Source organism: Biomphalaria glabrata, chromosome 13, assembly GCF_947242115.1.
Source record: "Biomphalaria glabrata chromosome 13, xgBioGlab47.1, whole genome shotgun sequence".
NCBI lineage: Eukaryota > Metazoa > Mollusca > Gastropoda > Planorbidae > Biomphalaria > Biomphalaria glabrata.
The window spans coordinates 10,709,394-10,735,493 of NC_074723.1; the positions used below are offsets into that span (position 1 = coordinate 10,709,394).

The 26,100-nt window shown below is 33.8% G+C and overlaps 2 protein-coding genes across 5 annotated transcripts; one reads left to right on the forward strand and one right to left on the reverse strand.

Moving 5' to 3' along the window:
• LOC106066837 (fumarate hydratase class I, aerobic-like) lies at positions 1–18,136 on the reverse strand. 4 transcript variants are annotated; one of them, XM_056009264.1, is made up of 14 exons: positions 17,996–18,136; positions 9,904–10,090; positions 9,608–9,735; positions 9,291–9,429; positions 8,240–8,340; positions 7,926–8,037; positions 6,331–6,425; positions 5,714–5,840; positions 3,971–4,161; positions 3,491–3,601; positions 2,503–2,709; positions 1,640–1,759; positions 1,358–1,475; positions 1–656 (listed from the first exon to the last, which is right to left on the reverse strand). In XM_056009264.1, exons 1-14 carry the CDS (start codon positions 18,059–18,061, stop codon positions 556–558), a joined length of 1,803 nt encoding a protein of 600 aa, XP_055865239.1. In that variant the 5' UTR covers positions 18,062–18,136; the 3' UTR covers positions 1–555. The 4 variants fall into 4 exon arrangements, with proteins under 4 accessions (XP_055865239.1, XP_055865240.1, XP_055865242.1 ...); XM_056009265.1 differs by lacking the exon at positions 17,996–18,136 and adding an exon at positions 12,464–12,573; XM_056009267.1 differs by lacking the exon at positions 17,996–18,136 and adding an exon at positions 12,331–12,352.
• Positions 18,137–18,164: 28 nt separating this feature from the next.
• On the forward strand, positions 18,165–25,879 carry LOC129922585 (uncharacterized). Its single transcript, XM_056009269.1, has 5 exons — positions 18,165–18,299; positions 20,426–20,662; positions 21,797–22,057; positions 23,175–23,315; positions 24,414–25,879. Exons 1-5 carry the CDS (start codon positions 18,215–18,217, stop codon positions 24,506–24,508), a joined length of 819 nt encoding a protein of 272 aa, XP_055865244.1. The 5' UTR covers positions 18,165–18,214; the 3' UTR covers positions 24,509–25,879.
• Positions 25,880–26,100: the final 221 nt, after the last annotated feature.

Genomic DNA, 26,100 nt, shown 5'->3' on the forward strand with positions numbered 1-26,100 from the left:
TACATTTTTCTATTGTACTACTTTATTTCTAGAGCATAATACAGACAGCACAATGAAGGATAGAAACACTGCGCAGAATGATTCGCTCTAATTATAAATGAATATTCCATTCATGACATTCAAAAGTTTCACAATACATAAGTGTTTAAACATATTGATTTCACAGCCCTAAACCAGATTCATTTAGACTTTCACAAGATATGTTCACAGAAGCTCAAACATTTTCTACAACTGGCATAGAAGTAAATATATACAAATATAACACAAAGCCAACTGGTAGATTTATGCATGGTCAGAAACAAAATCAGATCTTAACTAAAAACTCAAAAGTAATTTGAACTTCATAATTTTTTGATGAAACCAATAAGAGAAAAAAAAAGAGTTTACGAATAATTATTTTTAAAAACAAAACATTTACCAGAACATTTATAACATTTCTAAGACATAAACTGCACAGCAGAATAGACAATATTTTGTTTCCTCACACACACTTGACAACTTTGACAGACCAGCCTAAATAATACATTGGTTATTTAATGATTGAAGTCTTGCTAACTAGTCCACTTGCCACTTTTCAAAGAAGTCATTTCCTTTGTCATCAACTATGATGAATGCTGGGAAATTTTCAACTTCTACTTTCCAGATGGCTTCCATTCCTTAAAATAAAATATACAAGTATGTAATTTAATTATGAAATGTATATTCATTAAACTATCTCTAATTATTATAAGTCTTTGCTAACAAAGGACTAGCTCAGAGAATTTAAATAAAACCTACAAATGATGTAGCTTGAGAACAGAATAGATGGTCAGATATTTGATTTGCCTGGATATTTGTAATTTAATTGATATATTTTATTTCAATAACAAAATTTTCAAGGACTTTCAGACCATCGTCAACCATTTACAATATACCCAGTATTAATATAAGTTTCTTATATTATAAGAATATAATTTTTATTTTAAATGCCATAAAAGAAAAAGAGTAAAACATTTAAATTCATATTTTTAGAAATAATAAACAAATACAGCACTTAAACCTTCATTCCAAACTCTTAATTATTTGCAAAGATAATATGCAGTGTTTAATATTATTTCCTGAGTGCAGGTTTCTGAGGGCCATTATTGCACGTAGTGGCTATTTCTTTTCAATAAAAATAAAAGATTTGTCAGATTTAACATAGGATTACAAATATAATCAGCTAATCTTCTTAGAGATATTTTAATAAGCCAATAGAGCTGAGGTCACCATGACAGTATTGTGGAGTGTATATGTTGAATTGAAGACTAAAAATTGTGATGTGTAATGAGAGAAAATGTTCTATATATAACAAAAGCACTGCAGATTCTAATCATACCAAGTTCAGGGTATTCTAGCAGCTCCACTTTTTTAATACAGTTCTGGGCTAATATGGCTGCTGGTCCTCCTATTGAGCCTAGGTAGAAACCTCCATATTTCTTACAGGCTTCTGTCACCTATCAAACATCAAACTTGTCATTAATAAAATGTTACAATAATTTGTATATACATATATGTATATACATATATATAAGAAAAGGTCCAGCTACTTTGCTGACCAACAGCAATAGAAAAAATAATTCTAATACATCACATTAGAAGAGACAAATCATTGTTTCACCTGTTTGCTCCTGTTGCCTTTGGCCAACATCACCATACTGCCACCAGCTTTTTGAAACTCAGCAACATATGAATCCATTCGCCCTGCAGTTGTTGGACCAAAAGAACCACTGGAATAGCCCTGGCAGTAATATAAAGAAATTTATTCCCATTATTTGTCCACAAATGCAACTATCTATAATTTTTTAACATACAAAGAACATATTGTCTGGGAGAAAAAAAAAAATTTGAAATGTAATGCCTAAACTGTGCAAGTTTCAAATAAATTCAATCAAATATCAACCATCCAAACAACTTTTAAGAACGTTCTTTTCTTAGTCTGGTGATTTCAAAGGCAAAATTATGCATCTCACACACACAATCATTCTCTGTTAAGTATTAATTATTATCCAGAGACATAAATATTACCAGAAACTAGCAAATCTTTTAAGTAATAATATACTGGTATACCCATTTTAGTAGAAAAAAGATCATATTGCAAACTACAAAAAATTTAATTTTTTTTACTTTTGCACAGTATATTTAGGCCAACAATAGCACTATCAATGAGATAAGAAAGCATTAAGAAATGTAGTCACATTAACACTATTTTTTTTATTCAGAATTAGAATTAGAGCTATTTTCTCTACAATGGAAAGCAAAGTGCAAAGTAGGAGACCCTTGGTGAGGCCACTTTAACTGATAAGACAGAAGTAATCCTTCAACATTAATACAATGTTTATTTTTCTTGATGTTTTAATAAATAAATAATTTTAACTCACTAGAAGATACTTTGTGTGTCCCAACATAGGATGATAGATTGAGATTGAGATACAAAGCAAAAGCTGGTGTTTAAAAGCTAGAATATTTTAATTGAAAACTCACAGCTGGTTGTTTGGCTGGTCCAGCATAATAGACAGGGTGGTCTTTGAAATACTGTGGGAGTCCTTCCCCTTTGTCTAATCTTTCTTTTAACTTGGCATGGGCAATGTCCCTGGCAACAATCAAAGTGCCAGTTAGACTCAGCCTTGTCCGTACGGGGTACTGGCTCAGTTGATTGAGTACTGTCTTCATGCCTTTATTTATGTTCACCTAATTTATAAATGAAAATGTCAGTACAAAAATACATCACTACTTGAAAGTGAAAGTAGCTAATAATATATCATTTAATGATATAGAAACTATATATTTCAATTACAATTTTAAAAAATCTTTAAAGAAATTTTATATGTAACAGCAATTAGATTTCTAGTAACTCTAAAGAAAGTTCTAAAATGTAGGTGAAAAAATTAAGAAAATTATAATAATTTATATTATAATATATTATAATATTTATGACAAACAACCCAAAATACAATACATATGATTCATTCTGCCAACATAGGTATCTTATCTTAATGTATAAGATTCTAATGTGACTAGATTGCTTCTCTAGTGTGGAAAAGAGAAAAAATGGAAAGTTTCTCCTAGTACCTAAAATGTGTTTCAGTATCATCTAATATTATTTACAAGGATTGCCTGTTTTGTTTACCAATATTTAAAGTTTCCTTCAGAAAGATTAAGATTACTAAGTTCTAGCCTAAACATGATGCAGAACAACAGGGCTGGGTTCAAACTCAGGACCACAGTCCAAAAGCGCAACCCACACAACCAGACAGCAACACACACAACCAGACAGCAACCCACACAGCTGGACAGCAACCCATGACAATGACATTGTAAACATTTAATACCAAGAGACTCATTGTTGTGTATTTATGTTTCTTGTTGTGTGGACTGTGTTGTTATGAACTGGGGATTGTCATTCTTGAGTAATAAAGCCAATGAAAGAGACATGTTTTCTGAGTGTTCTGTATAAGGTTAGCACACTCACCTCCACCACTTCCCCACCCAAGTCTTTACTTTCAACTTCAGGAAGATATTGTCCAGGATTAGTCTCCAACTGTTCTAAAAATACTCCTTCTGATGTGATCTTACCCAAGATCTGAGGAAGAAAAAAAAATAGTAATCGTTAATGCAATATATTTAGTTTATCTCAACAAATATAAATAAATACAATAAAAATGTAATTCCTTCTTTAAAAAATTAAATGCCATCTGAAATATAGAGTTACAGTTTGAAATTATAAAAAAAGCTTATTTTACATTGTGAGATACATACACAGTAAAAAAAAAATAACCTGAGCTTTTTACAATCACTATGTATACGTTTTTTGGCTTTAGCAGTAAGTTAAAGATGAATTAATTATCCTAAATAAATTAGTTATGTATTGAGGATTAAAAATGTACACATTAGGTAAAGCCATATCAGACTTTAATTAAGAAAAAGTACAAAGAAAGGGGTGTACAATGACCTGCCTATCAGCTGAACAAGACACACCAAGGCCAACAGGACAGGAAGCACCATGCCTGGGAAGTCGAACTACTCTGACATCATGACAAAAATATTTTCCACCGAACTGAGCTCCAATACCAATTTTCTGGGTGAGTTCAAATATTTTGTTTTCTAAATCAAGATCACGGAAAGCTCTTCCATGTTCATTACCTAGAAAGAAAAAAATAATAATTTTTTATTTTGTTTGTTGGCAGTCATCATATCAATAAGTAAATTAAATGCTGAAGCTCTTAGTCAAAATAAAAGAAAAAAAAAATAGATGAAAATTCAAGTCCATGTCACTTCTTCATGAGTGAACACCTTGGTTGTCACAGCACCTCCACACAAATACAGACAAAAAAATGTTTGCTTTTACATGTTTCAGATGTTCCTTCAGAGTTGAAGATAGTTTACTTCCTAGTCCAAACCTCCCCCAGGACAATGGGGGATGGGAGCGGGCAGGGTTTGAACCCGGGACCATTGATAAATCCAAACGACAGTCCAGCGCGCAAACCGCACGACCAGACAGACAATTACCACAAAGTTCAAGAGATCAATGATGTGAAAAAAGTGAAAGGTTAGAATGCAGCCAATCAAAATAGAATACATGAGGCATAAGATATACTGTCATTTTTTGGTTTTATTGTTTATAATGTAAAATAAGAGTTGTAGAAGATAATTGCTTAGGTCCCTTTAAAATTTAAAGTGAATATTAAAACATCAGCTTTGAAAGTATGAATCACAAGTTCACTATCTCTAACATATCTAAGGAACTGATGAACTAGTTCACAATGAATACACCCTCATATATTAATTCCAAAAGAAAAAAAATGCTTGCACTACATATATTGGTCAACTTTAGTCAAATCCATTATCAATTTCATCATTCTTTTTAGCATTAAATCACTCAATATAGGTTCATTCATAATAAAATAATTCATCTCAGTAATATATTTAACAGGAACCATTCTGTTTTTATGGCCGAGCAGGAAAGCCAACCACTACTGTACCACTAGTAAAAACTGGAACTTCAATTTCAGTATTTTAGGACCAAGTAAGAACTTTTGTAACATTAGAGTGAGTGTGTAAAAGTAGCTGATGGAGTGTTGTCACATGGCACCCTTGATAACCACTGGACACAGAAACAGGTGAGCTTTCCATTATACACCCTATATATCACTAAGCTTTAAAGGGAAAGTTTTTTAAATAGTTGAAAGTTCAAAGATGATTTGTATTCACAATAAAATTAGTGTTTAAAATCAATACAGACTTTCACAATTTCTATAATATATACTAGACTAAAGTGAAGCTCAGTCTTGGGCATATATTTTACACATACATTCAAGTCAATTATTACACTGACAAATAAAAAAAAAACATTGATAGAGACATTAAAAGTGACATTGGGGATAAAACTAAGCAACAGGCTTGCACTTAAATATATATATGAAGTTGGAAAGTTCTATCCAGATTAACTCTTCAAAGCAGAATTTGATGTAAGAACTAATGAGTTGTATTTGATGATCATGGATTATCTAATATAAAGTTGCTGTTTTTTTTGTTATTTAAATATTTTTTATTTCATATTAACACTGAAATATACAGTGACCTACAATATTGAGAGAAGTGAAACAATTTGACTAGCCAAGAACAAAAGCAGTATAAATAAAACACTAGCATCACAAGTAAAAACACTGCAAGTGGAGCAGGTTGAACAAATTACCTGATGCTGCTAAATGATCCAAATATTTAGTAGAAGCCAGTTTCACTGTCTTGAGGGTCAATTCTGCAGATGTGCCACCAATAACTAATGCAAGATGGTAAGGGGGACAAGCAGCAGTCCCTAGTGTCTTAGAAAGATTTTAAATAAAGTTTATTTTATAAATGAAACCAAAAAAAAATATACACTCTAGTGATGAAAGCTTCTAGTAACTTCAATATACATCAACATTATGAAACATTCGATACTAATTAATAAAACCATAACCTGTTAATTAAAATGCTGAAGACAATATACAATACAATATCAACAGGTTGGTTTGATCAGGATCACAGGACAAAGTCCATTTCTAAAAGCAAATGTTCTATCAAAGAGGGAAAATTTGAAGGTGAAAACCTTAAGATTTTGGATCACTATTTGGTGGATATTGTCATGCTAAAATTACGTTGAAGGTTCAACTAAACTCAAACGGACATAGAGGCATACTTACACTGTCTGCTTTTAAGTTACAAAATTTAAAAAAACTCTCATTTCAATGTAATACTTTCAGCCATTATGTCACAAGTTGAAATGCTCTAATGTTTAAAACTGAAATCAGAAATACAGTAAAATAATATTACCTTGATTTTTTCATTCACAAAGGCCAGAAGCTTTTCTGGATTTAGAAGAGCTTTAGTCTGCTGATAGAGGTAAGTTTTGTTGGCTGAACCACCTCCTGAAATAGTTCAAAATTATACAAGGTTAGATAGGTTTTGGGGGTCTACATATATAAAAAAAATACAGAGAAGATGAATACTATGAGGTTCTGAGGCTACTGTTTAGCCTTTGATTCAAAGCTGCAAACTGGAAATGTTACAATGAGAAGATGAGAAGTGACTTCATGTTATCAGATTGTGTAATTCTTGTATAAGAAAATCAAACTCTGTCGACAAAACAGTGTAGAAGTCTTGTGAAGAAAGAGAGGAAAGTTTAAATTGACAAATAGTAGTCAGGTTTATTTCCAGGCTTACTCTAGTGCGATGTGTATATTTTCTATTTCTAAAACATTGTTACTGAAAATGGATGTGCAACCAGCTGTCTGATAAAGAAAAAAAAAAAAAGAACGAAGCATCATGTATCAAGGCATTGTTCAAAGCTCACTGGAGAGATTCCTTTCAATAGTGAAGCAAATTAGAAATAAATAGAATGAGGAGTTTTGTGTGCATTCTATCTTCATAAAATGGTATTTATTGTTTGTTGTTGGTTTTTTTTTATTTTTTATGTTACTTATTAAAGCTTTGTAGGTAGGAACATGGATACAGTAGAATAGTGATGCACAAAATTATTTTGTCACTGGACAATTTTATTTTCTACACTTGTGTCATGAGCCACATCAACGAAAAGATTTTAAAAAAAAATAAAATTGATTTGAAATCATTTTTATAATAAACAAGTGGATTTATTACTACCATTAATTAAGGGTATGTTTGTAGTTTATCCAAAATCAACTACATTTAAAAATGAAAAAAGTGTCTTCATACAAATAAGTGCTCTTAATCATTGGGGGTCATTTATTTTTGGATATTTGGAAAAGCTTCTGCGGGGAGAAATGTGATGCCCTTTGTCACACTCACATTGATTTCAAGGACACAGCCAGCTTTAGAAGTTAGCAAATTTCAAAAATTAAAAATAATAGTCAACTAATGTTGCCTAAACCATAAATATTGTGTTAAAAAACTAATATGAATATTTAATACCATAGACTAAAATCTATCAAAGATTGATATCCCCTAACAAAGGAAAAGGTGGAGCAAAATATTTATGATGGAAAATTAAAAACAGGTGCATTCAGAGCAAATCATGGTGGTTGTGGGATTTGGCTGTTTTATGCCACATCTAGTCACATTTGAATGACCTCAACATACAAGGAAAAGACAAGTTGATGTGCATGTGGACATAAGTGCCTTGCAAACGAAAAAACTACTTTTTATTCTCCAGGCAGAAATGTTGCACCATATCTACTTTCCTACCTGTGCTGTTTAATATAATGATTAGTAGCAAAATAGGCCTCTCCCAAAAGAAAGAATATTCCAACTAGTGAGGCCCTCGACAGATTTTTCCTCTTTTTGTTATCTAATTTTCAACACTTTGTGCTGATGTTTTGGCAGACTAGATCTGGCCCATGAACCATACTTTATGCATCCCTGCTATCAGCTAATTCAAAAGTTGAACATACCTTTAGCTATAAAAAGAAAATCATACTGATTTGAGTCTGTGGAATAGATCTCTATTTGAGCAGGAAGGTTGGTTCTTGTGTTGACTTCATTGTACATGTCTAGAGGTGCAACCTACAAATATACAGAAAAAAAAAAGAAATATACAAAACAAAATCTGTGTCGTAAGGTGATGAACTATAATTAAAAAGTTCTTTTCATAATTTAGTTATAGTAAATTATGTTATTCTTTCACAAATAATAGTTAAAATTGTAAACCTTATGAATACTATTGTTCTTTTTTTTTTGATACTGATGAAAAAATATTTTCCCTCACCTGAGAGTAACGGAGATTCTTTTTTGTATAAGTATTATAAATTCCCCTAGCAATAGCTTCCATATCATTACCATTGGTCCAGACATACTGGCCTTTTTTACCTAATAAAGATTTAAATAAAGACAGTTGTAAGATTAATTCAAACATTTATAAGCAAAATAAAATGTTTCTTTATTTTATATCTGGTGATGGAACACATGAAAAATTATTGAAACTTTATAATAATCATTTTATTAAACAGAGAAAAAAACTAATTTCTAAAACATCTTAGAATAAGAAAAGCTGGTTAGATAACATTAAAAGAATGAACCGGCCTATCTTTTGATATCCTGCTAACAGCAGCTGCTGACTGGGAACTCTTGACAATGACCAGATTATTAAGTCAAATTGTATATGTGTAAAAAAAATTTTTTTAATTGTGGTAAATATTTGGAGTTTATGTTAGACCAGATTTTTCTGAAATTCTTGAAAAGATATTTATGTAAACAAGAAGGCTGGATTAATAAAGACTTAGAAAGAAGGTTCACATAAAGTGTCAATAATTGTGTAATAAGATAAGATAAGATAATTTTATTGATCCAATCAAATGGAAATACAGAAAATTCTTTTTAAGAAGATTATATAATGAAGAGGTTTCGTATGCTGGAAGTGGTAATGGTTTTAAGTCCATCATTACCTATAAAACGGAAGGAGGCCAACAACAATAAGGAAGAAAATCATCTATTGAGGTCATTGTTCAGTGGTCACTATTCTATGATCTCTAGTTACTGATCATCAGTATTTTCAATGTGCTTCTTTTATTTAACAATAATATTATACTCAGTCAAGTACAAGTACAGGTGTACAAGTGATTTATGTTTTATATGAATTTGTTCCTCGCTGGATTACTTGTATTGAATGGAGTTTGAAGATATTGAACTCATGAGTTTCTTCAATTGCAAGGAGGCATCTAGGAACTCATATGTCATGTAATTTGAGAGACAACACTACTCTCCAAAACAAAAGGTGTCAACAGTTACAACACCCTATATAAAACATTCTACAAACTTACCCATACAGATGGCTGTGCCAGTATCTTGACATCCAGGAAGAACCATACCAGCTGCAACATTTGCATTTTTGAGCAATTCCAGGGCAACAAAACGATCATTGGAAGATGCTTCTGGATCTTTCAAAATCTTTGCCAATTGCTAAAAAAAAATGTGCAGGCATTTAAACAAGTATGCAGCCATTATAATTAAGAAAAAGATCTAGAAAGGAAATAAAAAACAAATGGATCTACTCATTAATGACTAAAGCAGGTAAAAACCTGAGAAAGTAACTATATTAATTAGTCTATAGACAGACAAAGAAAATATGAATGCTTACTTGTAAGTGGGCAGGTCTCAATAAGTGAGCAATATCTATCATGGCATTTTCGGCTAATAATGTCAAAGCTTCAGGCTGCACTGACAAAACTTTCTTGCCCTTCACATCAAATGTTGATACATAGTCACCTGTAGCAAGAAGTATTAACATTATACTCAATTTGATGTAAGCACAATGTTTTTTTTAAAGGATGCAAAAGTTATTTAAGGTGAAAGTCAAAAAAAGCTTCATTAAGCTAGGCCAATGAAACATTTACTGAAAACCAATAAAATAGAGCTGAGTTTTAAACAACTTACTTGTTAATTTTCTATAAGGTGCATCATGCTTGCTTTGGAGTTCCAAAATATCTTGGAAGTAGAAAGGTTTCACATCAGAAGCAGAAGTTGCCAGGCAAGCTTTTGCAATAAACTTGTGCCGCAAGTGACCATTTAATAAATTAGCAGCACCTGCTAGCCAGGCTCTTCCTTTGCCCAAGCCAGCCATCTTAAAAGAAAGAGTTTAAATGACCACAATAAAAGGTTGCATTTTTGTTTAAATCAATTACTAGACTATTTATTTGGCCAATTTTGTACAGAAAACATTCTCTAAATTTAATCTTAAAATCAGAAACACTATAACTATGACAATGATGAGTAATTATTTATGATGTAGAATTTATTGACAGTATTTTCAATAACACACAGTGACTATAATGCATATATAATTTTTTTAAAACTAATTGTCCAGATGAACTAGAAGGCTATTCTATGGCAAAGACAACTATTTTTAAAAAACAAAAGAATCAACAGATACCTAGAAAAAGGCTTTAAGGACTATAGAAAGTATAGTTGTAATTGTAAATATAGTTATAGTTATGCTTTATATTACATTTACAAAGTGACGTTTTGGCACAGCTATTTTTGCGCAAGATGTTTTGGCACACAGTATGTTTTGACGTGAGATATTCTGACTATAATTAATAATAATTATTTCACTAAACTACATTATTGTATGTTTAACATGAATTCTACTATACTCACACACTTAGAAAAGATATCAGCAACAGAGCTAGACAGGCCTTAGAGTGGAACCCCCAGGGAACAAGATGTAGAGGAAGACCAAAGAGAACGTGGCAACACATTATAATTATAGATGAAGCCGAGATGACAGGAAAGAGCTGGGAAGACATTAAAAAAACTAGCAAGACACCGTTGAGAATGGGGTGTTGTTAATGAGGCCCTATGTACTATGAGGAACGCAAAGGAAAGATGATGAAGAGGATGATAGTATGAATTCAACCCTAATACACCGAAATGTTTTTTGATAAAGGTTTTATTTCATATTCCTACCTGAGACCATCTTGATCTATCAGATTAAGAGTGAATTCAAGGCTCAATAAGCTTATTTATTATTTTATGTTAGTATATTTAATATCCCCCATATAGAGCCTTGTCCACATTTAGCCTTGGCCAGATATTCTTTATAATAATAATAATAATAATAATAATAATAATAATAATCTTTATTATCCGTAAGGAAATTTGTCTTACAATTTGTGCATTTCCTGCACATGTATGACCTTTCTGTAGTATCTAATGCAAGAATGTATGTCAAGATGTATAAAGTCACAGCATTAAGGAACAAATTTATGAAAAATACTTTTGAAACACAAATTTGAAGGTTAATTTGATAAAATAATTTAATGAATGGACTACATTTTGTATGTTCATGTGTTGAAGTTAAAAACTATCTTTGCGATGAGTAGATCAAGCCTTTGGGAGAATACAACTATGCGCACGCAGACCTTTCGATCTTGTCTCGTGGTTTTATGACCTATATCCATGAAATTGTAATACTGAGTTCGGTTCCCAAATGTATTTTTTGGATATTACTTTTATAGGCTAGTGCCAGGTATAATACTTCCACCTCCGCCTATTTAGATTTTTTATAAAACTTAATAGTATAATAATAATATTTAATAATAATTTAATTAAAATTAATTATAATATAAATATTAGATCTAGATATCTATAGTACATAATAATAATATAAAATTAGTCAATTATTATATCTAATTAATTGGGCTCCTTCAGTCATAGAACGACTATGGTAAGTATTTGTTCATCTCGAACACTTTTTCATGTGACTGTGGAGCCCTATTTTGGAGAGACACCCCTGTCCACATATATTGCAGGTTAAGGGGGCTTTTGCTTTGGTGGTACAGGAGCCAGCCATTTTTTGTAAGGCATGCTTTTCTTCCAGAGCTGAGATCCCTGTTTTTTTTCACTGTCCATAGCTTTCGTGGTGACCATCTCTATCCAACTAGTGCCACTAGTGGGGTCTAGGGCTATGTATTTCCAATGGTCTGAATCACTGAATGGTCTGATAATCAATCCAATGTTCACTGTTAATTATTTTTTAGGACATGTCACAAACATTCTCATCATTAGACGATTAAAATTTAAGTTTTATGCCTACTATTCAATCTCTACTGTCTACTGTAACTTTAGTAGTCTCTATTAGTCTAGTATAGTCACTATAATCACTATAAATAATAATGTAAATATTGTAAATAGTACAGTACTATATAGAGTCTAGTCTAGATCTAGATTCTAGATCTAGATCTAGTCTAGAATCTAGATTCTACTTTTACTTTAACTTTATCTAGTTAATCGTTAATCTAGTTTAACTAGTTACTAGATTCTAAGATTGTGACTGTCTAGAATCTAGATCTAAGACTCAACAGTTTTTAGGAATATTAAAGCTAGATCTAGATATATAGATCTAGATCTGGTCTACACCAATGATCAATTTCAAAATATTTTTTAAGCAGTAAAGTCAAAAGATAATCATAATCATAATAAACAACAAACCGACCTTGTTTGCTAGTATGTATTCTACGAAGGTCAAAGGTGAAGTTCAAGGTATTTGAAATTTGCAGGCTACAAATTCGGTTCGGAATTTTAATTGTTATGTTATTATTATTATTATTGAATTTCATAAAACGTCAAGATTAGTCAACAGTTCAACAGTTATATTATACGTTATTTTAGTGGCGTACGTATGGTATATGAGGTCTGAGGTCTAGTGCACAGCTCATTTTTATGCTCTCCAAACAGAAAAAAATCAAATAAATAATAATAAAATGCATAAGAAATAAAAAAGTATGGCTTTTATATAGCGCTTATATAGCCTACTTTTATGCTTATAGCATGCTCAGAGCGCTTTGGTCCAATCTCAGTTGTGGACCGGTGGGGGGGAGGGGGTATCTAGGAGAAGTTTTTTGCGTGCTGCCTTCATAGGTAGCCAAGCCAAGCCAAGTTCAAGCGCACTTAGCCTCTCGACCACGCTTCCCACAGACAGACGTTACTTGTGACACCCTCCTACAAAATAATTTCCAATAAGCTAATTAAGAGGTCAAATAAAACACAAAGAATCGGCAACGGGGGTGACAAACGTTTACTTGTATTCAGTGGCGTCATTCGGGGTGCGGGGGATGCGGGCCGTACTGGGTGACACCCATTTTTGAAAAAAAAAAAAAAAAAGACAACTTATACAAATTAGTAAAAAGATTCAAAAGTATATATATACTTGCTACTGAATTTTTCTTCATTAGGCATAATTTTAATATATATATATATATATATATATATATATATATATATATATATATATATATATATATATATATATATATATATATATATAATGAGGTCATTGCTACGATTAACGTTTAACGTAAAAAATAAAAACTTGGTATCTTGTATGACAGCATATATGCCTACCGAAAGCAGCAGTGGTAAAGTTCAGTGGACAGAAGACTTTTACGATTTTTCTCTTCAAAGAGGTCCAACAAAACTGAAGGTAACAGTTCTGAACTCTTAAAATGCCTGGCAAGGAATATGCTTGACTTATTGATGTGTTGAGCTCATAGGGGAAATGATGATGCAGCTAAAATGTATGAAATTCATGAGAAGAGCAGGCAATAAACAACAGAAAATCAATTATAATGTATGTGTACCGCGTTTACATGAGAGCCATATGGTTAAATTCTTTATCAGAAAATGCTTCCAGCATAACTTTTTGGTACTCTAAAATTTGTTTCTCTTTCTTTTCACCATTCGATGCTAGACTCGTGAAAGAACTATTTGATGAGTATGTGACAGCGATTGAAGCTCTTTGGCACCTCTCAGAAAATACAGACAGCTCAAAGACCATTGCCAGCTTTCAGTGAATACATGTATTATATCACTGTTTTACTTTTGGGCAAATGTAGCCTTCTTAGAAAAAAGTCCACAGTAGGTCTACGGAAGAGTAACTTCAAATTAAAGGATTACATATTGACATCGGTGGTTAAGCTATAGAACTATATCATGTTCTCTACGACACATTATCTATAAGTGATATTAAGATAACTCTAGTCAAATCAAACCAAGATTTTATTGCAAAATAAAAATAAGTTTAAACAATATGAAAATGTCAGGAGTGTAATCTCAAGATGCCGGACTCACCATTCAAGTAGGGAACAAGAGGTTAATGCTGGAGTGCATTGATTCCCTTTTATACTGAGCCAGACGACACGATTTTATAACAGAATTACCAAAAACTATAATACATCTGAAGGCAACAAGAGTTTATCTTAAAGAAGCTAAAACTGACTAATTCAAATGCCATAGCGATGGGAATTAAGGAACCTCTACCAGCTATTAATTAAGCCTTTAACAGTTTCTTTCCAAATGCATGTCTCGTACGTGGCTTCATGTGAAAGAAGAAGAATTTTCAAAACTGAAGTTAATTAGAACTATTGAGACACGAGTTTAAAATGAGACATTTCTCTCCATGGAAAAGAAAACCCCACATTATATTGACTTTAAAGTTATTTATAAGTTTTCAAGTTTGAAATCCTGAAAAGTTCTTTTACACTTTTAAATGTTAAGCTTAATAATAATAATAATAATAATAATAATAATACCCATTAATATATTCGTCGTCGGTACAAAACTTGCACTATAATGTTAAATTGTTTATGTTATGAGATTTTTAAAGTCTACTAAGGAATGCATGCTTAGTTAATGTTAAAATCTGTTTCTAGTTTTTAAATCTCACATTTCACTCTATGTAATAACTAATGATAAAGTGTCAGAAACAATGAAATTTTGAAAATAAATTCGACGCTCATTTTAATGTTCAGTAACAACTATCAACGAAGAAACCAAAGAACTAAACAACGATAAGTTTTTATTGAAAGACTTGAGGGGAAGCTGAAGGCAAGGGGGTGGGGGAAGGTGGTTACACACTGAACTTACCGCACCGGGTGACACCCACCCTAGTGATGCCACTGCCTGTATTCAGAGCTGCAGGAATGCATTATAAAGGGGGTACAATATCAAAGTGGATACAGCGCAAAATTCAACACAGAAACAAGGCGGTAACGGCCAATAATGATGTATGAGGGTTAGCCAGAGCTAGTATCTGGTGAAAGAATGGTGTCTGTCCACCACCAGCATGTGAAGTCTAGTTGCGGGCTGCATGACGCTCAAGGGCCATCAGGCGTCACCTAGCACCCCAAACCAGCTCCAGTTGTCTGGACTCTGTTCTGCCACTGGATCCAGATGGCAAGGGGCGAGAGAGTGAGGCTGATGCAGCGCAAATCTCCCTCACTTTAATAAATTTTCATCGCGCAAGCCACATTCTCATCTCCCACATTCTCATCTCTTCTCCCACATTCTCATCTCCCACATTCTCATATGTATATGAGGATCATTGGAAGTTAGGGCCTACATTCGTAGATAGATGTTATAGATAATGAATATTTATAACCTTTTTCAAGCTAATCAAGTGCGCCTTGTGGTGGGCATGATTTGGTTAAGCAAAACACGTCAACAGAACGATGATAACAACACGAGGGGAACATTTGACCGTTATGACAAGAAAGAAGACCGTTAGCAAAGAAATATCTGCATTCAGGTTTAATTATTCTATTAGTATATCTTGCTACAAGAGACGACAACACATTATCGAATGAGTTAAATGATTTCTATTGTCGTTTCGACACTAACGATTTTAATTATCTAAGACTCAAAGCCCTTGAAGATGTCAACGTTAACAACTGTTTAGAATTAGCGATTACTAAAGAGCAAGTCTGCAACATTTTCAAAAACGTCAACCCAATGAAAGCTGGTGGGCCTGGTGAAATAAAAGGGCCAATCTTAAAAGAATGTGCTGAACTAGCTGAACCTCTCCTAGAGATTTTTTCCACTTTATTACTAAACAACGAGATACCACCTGTGTGGAAGTCGTCCATAATTGTACCTGTGCCAAAAAGGTTTCCAAACCAAAGGAAATGAATGACTTTAGATCTGTTTCACTTCCATTGTGTCTAAATGTTTAGAAAAACTGGTTCAAATGTTTCTTCTGAATGATCTTTGTAGTAAGTTGGACCCTTTACAATTTGCTTACCAAAAGGGTAAAGGTGTAGACGATGCCATCCTAAATATTTTAAATTGTGTCTACAAACATCTGGACTTACCGAAGACTTATGCAAGATTGTTCTTTATTGATTTCTCATCAGCTTTTAATACCATACAACTTCATTTACTTATTGAAAAGATGAAGGCGTTGAAGATTAGTCTATATATAATACTATGGGCTAATGAATTTCTGACCTTGAGACCTCAGAGGGTTAGGGTAAACAACGTAATTCTAAATGCACTCATGGTTAACACAGGGGGCTGGGACATCGCCATTGTGGTTCATTTTGTACACCAGTGATTTTCAATCCGATAGTCCTTTCTGCTCCTTCACAAAATTCGCTGATGATGCGGCTCTTCTCGCCCTGCTCTCAGAGAGCTCAGACGTAAATGAGTATTTCAGAGAAATAGAACACATTGAAAAATACTGTAAAGATATTTTTTTAATAATTAAATGTAAAAAAAAAACAACAAAGAAACTATCATCGATTGGGATATTTGGGTTCAGAACTCATCTCAATTGTTACCTACTCTTATAATGAAAAATTTCGTATGAATTCTACGTTTTCTAAAACAAAGTCTTTCTTAAAATAACTAACTAAGATAAATTCGTGTGCAATTACATAATCTCTGTCGTCGTATTTGACTTTTCTGTTTTACAACTGTATCTTTTCGTCTGGATAGGGGAGGGGGCGGTAGAGTGAAAACGTTAATCCTCGTTCCTTTTTTATGGTTTCTGCAAATGATTGCATTTTGGCATTATAGAATAGGGGGTGGGGTGACTCGATATAAGAATTTAATTTATAGCATATATAAACTATTTTAGTGACATTTTTTTTTTAATTTTGTAATTTCTTAACTAAAATACAAAAAGAAAAAGGTATTGGTTTGTCCCGTGTGCGGAAGGCAATCGCCCCTCCAACCTGGTACAACCCTTTTTCATTTTATATTTAGGCCTACTAATGATAAAATTTGAGATCAGAGTGTGTGTGCGACATAATATACTAATGTCTTAAAACATCCATATGTAGTTTATATTATATAGATATTCTACTAATTTTGTTTACAAACTATGATTTCTCCCATAAAAATAGGACCCCCCCCCCTCAGAGGGCTAGAGTGGAGAGGGCAGTAGAAGCAATCGACCCCCCCCCCCCACCTCACCGAATCGGCTAAGATACTAGAAGTGTAGCGAGAAAAAAAATTATAAAGTAATTCAACTAATTTTGTTCACAAACTATATGATTTCTAATTAAAAGTTGGACCGTCCCCCCCCCACCCTCAAAGGGTGTAGGTTGGAAGGGCAGTAGATGTATTCGCCCCCCCCCCCCCATCGGCTAACAGGGGAACGACATAATAAAGAGATCGGTTAAAATATCAATAACAAGTTTTAATTATATAAATATTCAATTGATTCCGTTAACAAGCTGTCGTGATTTCTACAAATAAATTGGACGCCCCTCCACTCGAAAGTTTATGGTTGGGGGGGGGGGCGGGATTGATGCCATCCCACCAAATCGGCCAACATAGGGGCCTACTAGAAGAGGGGGGGCGAAATGATCTAAAAATAGGTTGAAATATAAATAATTAGTATATATTATCAACATAACTAATAAATTCGTATACAAATTGTGTGATTTCTTTACTAAAATTCGTCAGCCGAGTGTGTGTGTGTGGGGGGGGGGTAGACGATCGCCCCTCCCTCCCCCTCCCTGGATCCGTAGGTGACTTAGGTAGAGCCTACAAGATTCCTTTCTTTCCTTTATTTAGTACTCTGGAATCTGGATACACCAAAATGCGAACTATTTTTAGTTTTTCCGCCATGAATGAAAATCTGTCCAATCTTGGCTATTTAGGGAAACTATATGAAAGATTTAAAAAAAACAACCTATGTCGTGTCTCAACTCTAAGGGATTTCCCGTTATGACATTCTATTTACCTGTACATGTCCTTTCACTTTACCTTGATGTACCGTAAATATCTTATTTATAGTTGTGAATGCCATTACACATTACATGCCATTACACAGAAGACACTGGCTTCAACAAGACAAACAATTCATGTGTATTCTTTGTTACATAGGTGTACATGCGGGAATATTAAGTAGACTAAATCAGTCTGGCCTACACTTTTGGAATCATCTTTGCTTATCCTAAAGATGCTCCCAAAATGGACGGAAAATTTACGATTTCTTGTCCTTGAATCCTTACTGGCACTTTTCGTGTGCCAATTGTGCTGTTCAGGTAGGCCACTGTGAAAATTGTGTAAACAGAAGAGACAGGTAAGTAGCCTCAGTTTGACTTGACTTTTGCTTTACCGTTTCAGCAAAAGTTCAATGGAGATTGACCTACCTCGACCACTTATTGGGGCGCGGGGGCTCAGTGGTTAGGCGCTTGGCTTCTGAACCTGGGGTCATGTGTTCGAATCTCGATGAAGACTGGAATTTTGAATTTCGGGATTTTCAGGGGGCCCCCTGAGTCCACCCAACTCTTATGGGTACCTGACTTTAGTTTGGAAAAAGTAAAGGCAGTTGGTCGTTGTGCTGGCCCCATTCTGTTGCTTTTGTTATTAAGGATAACGCCCCTTCTCGTTAACCGTTGGCCATAGAAATAGATGACTTTAACATCACCTGTCCTATAGATCGCAAGGTCTGAAAGGGGACACTTTACTTAGTAACTACTTATTGATAATGCTTCAGAACTGATTATTTTGTACTTAGAAACATGTTTTCTACTACGTGTTATGATGTTTACTCTTTTGTTGTTTTTGTATTGTGGAGTTTTGTAATGCAAGAGTGACACATTTTGTTTTCTTTAACTATATAAGTTACTAGGCCATGGCATAGATCTGGATTAAATATTTTGTGTTTTTTTTTATTTTATAATTTAAAGCTAAAATTTAGATGTTTATTATGTAGATCGATTTGGTCACCGATGGCTTCTGTTATTGCATGTATAAATAGATAGACAGACCATGGGCGTAGCCAGGGGGGGGGGTGGCCCCCCGAAATGAAATCCCCCCGCAGGGGGGGTCGGAGTTTATTGACGGATTTTTTGCTTTAATTTTGCTTATTTTAGGTGAAATTTTAATATTAAACCATCACTTGCCCTAGCACAGCCAAGGGGGTTTTGATTTTAAACCCCCTACCAAGGGGTTTTGAGTTTGGAACTCCATACCAGGGGGTTTTGGGTTTAAAACCCCTACCAGGGGTTTTGAGTTTAAAACCCCCTACCAGGTGTTTTGCATTTAAATCCCCCTCTTCTATAAAACAAAAAGAAAATGCAAACGACAATCCCAAAATTCCAAGAGCACATCTATTGAAGATTTTGATTTTAAACCCCTCTCCAAAATTTACGATAAACCCCTCTTTAATATAAAAAAAGCAAATTACACACTCAAAATTGTATGAGCGTAGCCAAAGGGGTTTTGAGTTTAAACCCCTCTTCAAATGGGTTTGAATCTAAAAATACCTCTTCAATATAAAAAAAAGCAAATTACGCACTCAAAATGCTATGAGCATATAGCCAAAGGGGTTTTTAGGTTTAGGGAGAAAAAATTCCCCCAACCCCCCCACCCCCGAAAAAAATCCTGGTTACGCCCATGAGACAGACCATGGATAATTGTCAAGTAGGTCTAAGAATGATAGCGACCTCTCTCTTTTTCTGTCTCTCTCTTTTAACAGTTAGAAGAAGAACCAATGTCCTTTTTATTTAAATTATTTTTTTTTTTTTTCAAAATTGGCCATAATCGCTAAAACTTGGTTAATATTCAAACATGAATGTATAACTACACTACAAATACAACCCCTTATTTTTTGTCCCTTGCAAATAAATTGAAGACTTAGATCTAGTTCTAGACCTATACTTAGATCTTGAATCTATATTTAGATCTAAAACTAGGTCTAGATTTAGCGAGATCTATGTCTAGTTTGTATGACAAATGACAATGGAGATATTAATTTTTATTTGCGAGGGGAATGTCTTGTTGTAGCTTAAAGTAGGTCAAGAATGTTTTTTTTTCGTGTTGCCAATTTATCTAATTTTGTTAGAAAAATAAATCTTTTTTTAGTTTCTCTTTATTACATGTAACATGTTATTAATTTTGAATGCATGGATAAGGTTAATAATTATTATTTTAAAAAATATAAGAGTACGCTAAATAAATATATGGAGATGCTGTGTCTGAGGGGTAAAGCACTAGGAACCGGAAGTCCAGTGTTCGAATCCTATTGAAGACCACTTCGGGGGCCGATTTTTAGTTTGTTTCCACACAAACTGTCTTTGTAACCTTGTTTAAAATGTAATCATGAACTCTCATGAAAAAGAGAAAAAGTTTTAAAAAGTTTAATTTTTCTCTTTAAATAATTCAGGACCGCCAACTCTCGAAGATGTCACCAGCAAGTTATGTCCTCCTGAAAAGCCTTATAAATGTTTACCGTATGGCCAATGCTATGGGGTAGAGTCCTATTGCTACTCGAGTTCTTTAGAATCCTGTTTCCCGCAACACGTAACGGATAAGAAGTCATGGTGTCGAGAGCATGGTTACAATGCAACATTTATGAATGACAAAACATGTGCAATGGCCTGTTCCTCAACGTTATTGGAAGGTAAAGAAATTTTATGTATGATAAATTGATATATAAATATAGTCTAGCCACTTAGTAATATTTGAAGTAAATAATTCTTTTCTATATCAATGATAAAGTAAGATCTCGACTGATCCCCAACTGGCACCTAACTTTTGTGTAACGGCCACTGCCACTCAACGCCGTCAATAATCGCCAATCTGACAATGACACTCAAGACTGTAATATATACTTCTTTGAAGATAAGCGACGCCACCACTGGCAAAGAATCGAGTTCAGTACATACAACTCCAACACTAGCACCCTATAAACGAAATAAACACAAACTCAACTTCTACTCTAAAACTAGAAATAGTGACAACTTCATACAACATACTATAAGAGATATCACAAACAAAGTTACCGACCCTAAACAGGGGTCCAAAAATCCTAAAGAATTATAATTCCAAGGAACTAGTACTTGTTTACACAGACCAATAATCTTTTACGGACCAACACACCGTCCGTTACAACCAACTTCAGAGGGTGAACTGCCTCAAGACAAAGAATGACCAATTAATGTCACCGGACTTTGTGACATAGCAAACAATGCGGAACAAAAATACAATGCGCTCTCCCCCGTTCAAGAATTACGAGTGGATAAAAAAACAACTTAACAGAGTTGGGAGAAAGCAAAAGACAATTGTCCAAACTACGTGACACTTGGTAACCGTTTCTCTCCAACTAGTGCGGTCTAGGGCTATGTCTTCCCAATGGTCAGTATCAATGTTTACTGTTCAAGAGAGAAAACTAAACTCACTCCACTTGCGCTGCCCCCGAAGGATCTTGAAAATCACATGGCAAGAAAGAGTGTGCAATACTAAGATCCTCGCGCGAACGGGCCTTCCAAGCATCTTTACAGTCCTCAGGCAACGCCGCCTGCGCTGGCTGGGACATGTCCGCCGGATGGAGGACCATAGCATCCCGAAAAGCATTCTCTTCGGGCAACTTGCGTCTGGCTCAAGAAAAACTGGTCGCCCCCACCTCCATTGTGTTGATGTAATAAAACGGGAACATTGATACTGATATAAGAAATTATAAGGTAACTGTCTACTGAAATTCAAACATAGAAAAGTAAATCTTCTAAATATTCATGTTCTCTAATATATTTTATAGATTCGTTCAATCTACTACACAACGCGTGCCCTGACAATAGCCCACACAAATGCCCACCTACAGGAGAATGCTACAACAGCTCACAATACTGCCAATCTGGCAAAGTCCAGTCCTGTTTTCCAGAAGACGCCAGGACAGATTTGCTAAGCTGGTGCAAAACTAAAGGTCTACAAAGTGAAGCTTTCATGAACCACAACTCTTGTCGACTTGCATGTCAGACACTGTTCAGCATTGCAGATCTGGCACCAGATCAAAGGCATGGTAAGCAGTGGGAGTGTGAAATGGTTGATGCTCTAAAATACGATTATAGAAAACAAATTTGGGTTAGGAAAGGGAGGGGGAGGTAGAAAGTATGCGATTTCGCTTTAAAAAAAAAAGTAAAAGAATTAGATTTGGGAATTTGTTTAATTAAATAAGCCCTTGGCCTTTTTAAAAAAAATATAGGCCAAGTGTTTTCGTTTAAATGGTATCTGTGGTTTAATCATGGTTTAATTAAAATGTTAATCTATAATAATCTAAACGCAAGTTGGCCCACTACATCTACTTCCAGAAATCAGATTGGTAATGAATTAAATGTTAGAGATTTTCATTATGTGAAAGAAAAACTATAAATAGCTAATTTTTTTTTATTTTTTTTTTTTACCCTGTGTACCAAATAAATGAAGTTTTGATAACCTATGTGTTTTAAAAGGCATTTGATAAATTTTGTGCATTTTTTAGCACTGCAGAATTAAATTTTCTTCAGCTCTTTCGTTTATAGCACAAACTAATTTCACTATGGAGGAAACATTAGACTTTCAGTGTGTGTCTAACTTGGTGTAATAAAGAAGATTTTATAAGAGGATCAACTGCCAATGAATGTTGATGTTGTTAAAATGATTGCTCAGTTCTTTTCTATTTAGTTGGCAACAGTCACGTTCAATTTAGAACTTTGACATTGGTTAGATAATCATAAAAATATCTAATGGACCGCACATATGGTCTCATTTTCCACAGCATACGTTGTACGCGGTTGCGTTATTTGTATAGCTACAAACACTAAAATGTTCTGTTAAACCAGTGGTCGGACTGTCGTTTGGTCGTCTAGAATAGATAATCCAGGGTTCATACCCTACCCATTGCCATACCTCGTCATCCTGTGGGAAGTTTGGACTATAAACCACTATAAGGTATATTATCCTCAACCTTGAAGGAACATCCGAAACATGTAAAATAAAACATACTTTAATAGCGTTTGGTTCATCTATTATAAATCTAAATTATTTGAGATGATATAGTTTGATATTTATCCAATGAATAAAAGCACTATAATTGATTTTGATTCATTCTTACTGGGTTTTTTTTTAAACTACCAAATACTACCGATTTTATTTTTCAGACAAGAACACTGTTTTACTGGTACTGTTGATTGTTGCACTTGTTGTGATATTCACCGGTGCAGTGTTTCTAGGAAAGTCAAAAATACAACTATTTTTCCCCAAAAAGAAACACTCCGTTACATTTAATCAGCCCAGAGCAGGTAACTTAAATTATCATTATGGTACTTAAAAAGCGTTTTGACTCATAAAATCGTAAAATAGCATCTTTTAGATGATAAAATTTTAAAAGTTTTGAATGATCTTCCGCACGTGTAGGAGTCTACCCTAAAGAAACTAGCTGGCAGTGCGGCACGCACTTCGGCCACTTTAACGTTTTGTCATAGAATTTAGGGCTGGAGTCCCGTCATTCTCCGCTAACTGACAGGGTGTCGAGTGGGTGAGGGGTGGGGGGGCATGTATGTATAAATCTAGATATTTCCGTCCCCTTTTCATGTTGTTGTTGTTTTTTTACAAAGCTTATATCAACTCACTCTGTCTGTCTGTCTGTCTTTCTGGTAAAGGTTTGTACACATTATTTCTCCCACACCCAATCTCAGATCAAGTTTAAACTTTGCACAAGTATTTCTTGTACCTGACAAAACAAGAATCAATAAAATATTTAAAAATAAACCAATTAGTTAATAAACTATTGGTAATTAGTTATTTTATTTGGTATCGAACAAGGGAGAGAACCTGTACTTGTACAGAAGTGGTTGAATTAGTCCCCTTGAGGAAGCTTAAGTCCTGAGTTCGAATTCATGCGAGACCAATCGATAACGAATGGTCTCGTCGTAGGCCTACATCTTTTTTTTTTTTAATGGATTTAAAAAGCCATCACAGTAACATTGAACCAGATGCCCCGCTCTTTCTCCCTCTCCCTTCCTTTTCCCAACTGGTCCAAATAAGGGATAAAATCAGAGCGCAAAGAGAAAGCTAAAAGCTTGAAATTGCGATAAACAAAAACAATTGCTAAAAATATTTAGAATCGCACAGATTTATTGTTGTTAGTCTAGATCTATTACAAATTTAATTACGTGACTGATCCGAACTTATTGATAAACTACACTTGATATAAGCCTTGTTTGTTTTTTGTTTTTTCATATAATCTTTGTTTTTCTTGTTAAATATGTTGATTGCCTGCTTTTTAGTGCCACAAAGCACATCATTTTTTTGTGTGATATTATAAATATGATATTATAAATTGAATTAGCCCTTCTGAATTAATTTTGAAACGTCTTATTCTGTCTATATTATAATAGAGCCAGAGGAAAAGAAATGCATAAAACCATCCAGATCAGGTGAATTGATTCAAAGACAAAACAGTAGGTCAAGCGACTCGTCATCATTAAAATAAGTCCTTCCTCTAAGCTTGAAGGAACTATCTATGGCTGTAATACACCTTTTTTAGGATTTACTATGAAAAAAATTGTTATGATAAGATATAGGTTAGTGAAACTGTGTTTGTATTATTACAAACATTAGTAATGCTTCTAATTATTTAACTCTTTCTCTCCTAACTGACGATACCAAAGTTGATTCCACCAGAATGAGGTAAATAATTATGGAGAGAAAGAGTTAAAGACAGTTTTAATTGTTCTGTCTATTGTACCTTTGTGGGTTTTTTTTTTTAATTCAATGACAGTTTATTTTTTTAAATAAGAAACAACCATAAGAAGAAAAAAAAAATTGTATGAGAAAGTTCTGCTAAATAAGATTGTACAATGTTCTGCTAAATAAGATTGTACAATGTTCTGCTAAATAAGATTGTACAATGTTCTGCTAAATAAGATTGTAGAATGTTGAAAATCCTGCTGGTGAAAAATATTTAAAATTTAATTTTATACTTGTAAACAGGGCCGGCCTTAAACCACTGCTACCTATGCGGCCGCAGTGGGCCCCGCACTTTCATAGGTCCCGCCTCCTGATTTTCTAGGAGATCTTGGAAATCTCATGAAATTTCTAAATATACGAAATGTCCTGGAGATCTGCCGAAATTATTAAAATCTCCTGAAAGCTCATAAAAATAAAAAAAAAATAGTCAAAATTGTCGTTTTGGGGTGTCGTTCAATATAGAGAACTGCAATACTACCCGCGATTTAAAAAAAAAACGACATTGTCAGCTTTCATTTAATAAAATTTAATGCAAAGACTAAATTTATTTTCGAATACAAAATCTTGATTTTCACTTATTATCCTTTTCCCTAACCAGACTGGGCACCGCGCAATCCATTTGGCATAGGGCTCAACAAATGGTAGGGCCGGTCCTGCTTGTATACTTTATATTTTGAAACTCAACTTTAATTGTAGTTTTAATACATTTTCCAAACTAATACTAAAACAGTAAAAGAGATTTATAAGTCTAGATTTACTAGACGTGTGGTGAAAGGAGGACATTCATTTTGGGGGTTGTGTCCTCTGTCCGGTAGGCATTGAAAGTGTGAAAATGTCCGGCTTTTTCTCTGCTGTTTACTACAACTGCAGAGTATCCATTGATCGTATTCCTTGTTTCAAATACCGTATGCTAGGAATTCAAACTAGTCTCCATTTTAAAATGCCTAAGATTGTTGAATTAATGTAGATCAGAATTTACATTATAATTAATGTAAGCCTAATATATGCCATTTCGTTAGTTGAATGTTATAAAAATAGTAGCCTAATGTAAAATAAAATGCACAATTGTAAATAAAAAACATCCTTTCAGGCATTAAAAATTAACATTATCATTGTTATTATTCATCAGTGTGAATTTTGTATATGTAAACTGTAAAGTGTTTATGTAAAGCTAGAACTACACTAGACTACTCTAAACTGAGACTTGACAAGTAGACCTGGGACGATTCGCTGCACTCACAAGGCTTAATTCTTCTTAAGCTATTTGATTTTTCGTGATTTTTTTTACATTAAAACAGTATCGTTCAATCACTTTTAGTTGTATACATTGATTCA

Excerpts from the sequence above, each read along its gene's own strand:
- LOC129922585 (XM_056009269.1), top strand. The coding sequence starts at position 18,215 with ATGCTCCCAAAATGGACGGAAAATTTACGATTTCTTGTCCTTGAATCC. Across the intron at positions 18,300-20,425 it reads GTGCCAATTGTGCTGTTCAG|GACCGCCAACTCTCGAAGAT; the intron begins GTAGGCCACTGT and ends TAAATAATTCAG. Across the intron at positions 20,663-21,796 it reads TTCCTCAACGTTATTGGAAG|ATTCGTTCAATCTACTACAC; the intron begins GTAAAGAAATTT and ends TATATTTTATAG.
- LOC106066837 (XM_056009264.1), bottom strand. The coding sequence starts at position 18,061 with ATGGCATTCACAACTATAAATAAGATATTTACGGTACATCAAGGTAAA. Across the intron at positions 8,038-8,239 it reads AGAATCTCCGTTACTCTCAG|GTTGCACCTCTAGACATGTA; the intron begins GTGAGGGAAAAT and ends GTATATTTGTAG. Across the intron at positions 657-1,357 it reads GCTAGAATACCCTGAACTTG|GAATGGAAGCCATCTGGAAA; the intron begins GTATGATTAGAA and ends TTTTATTTTAAG.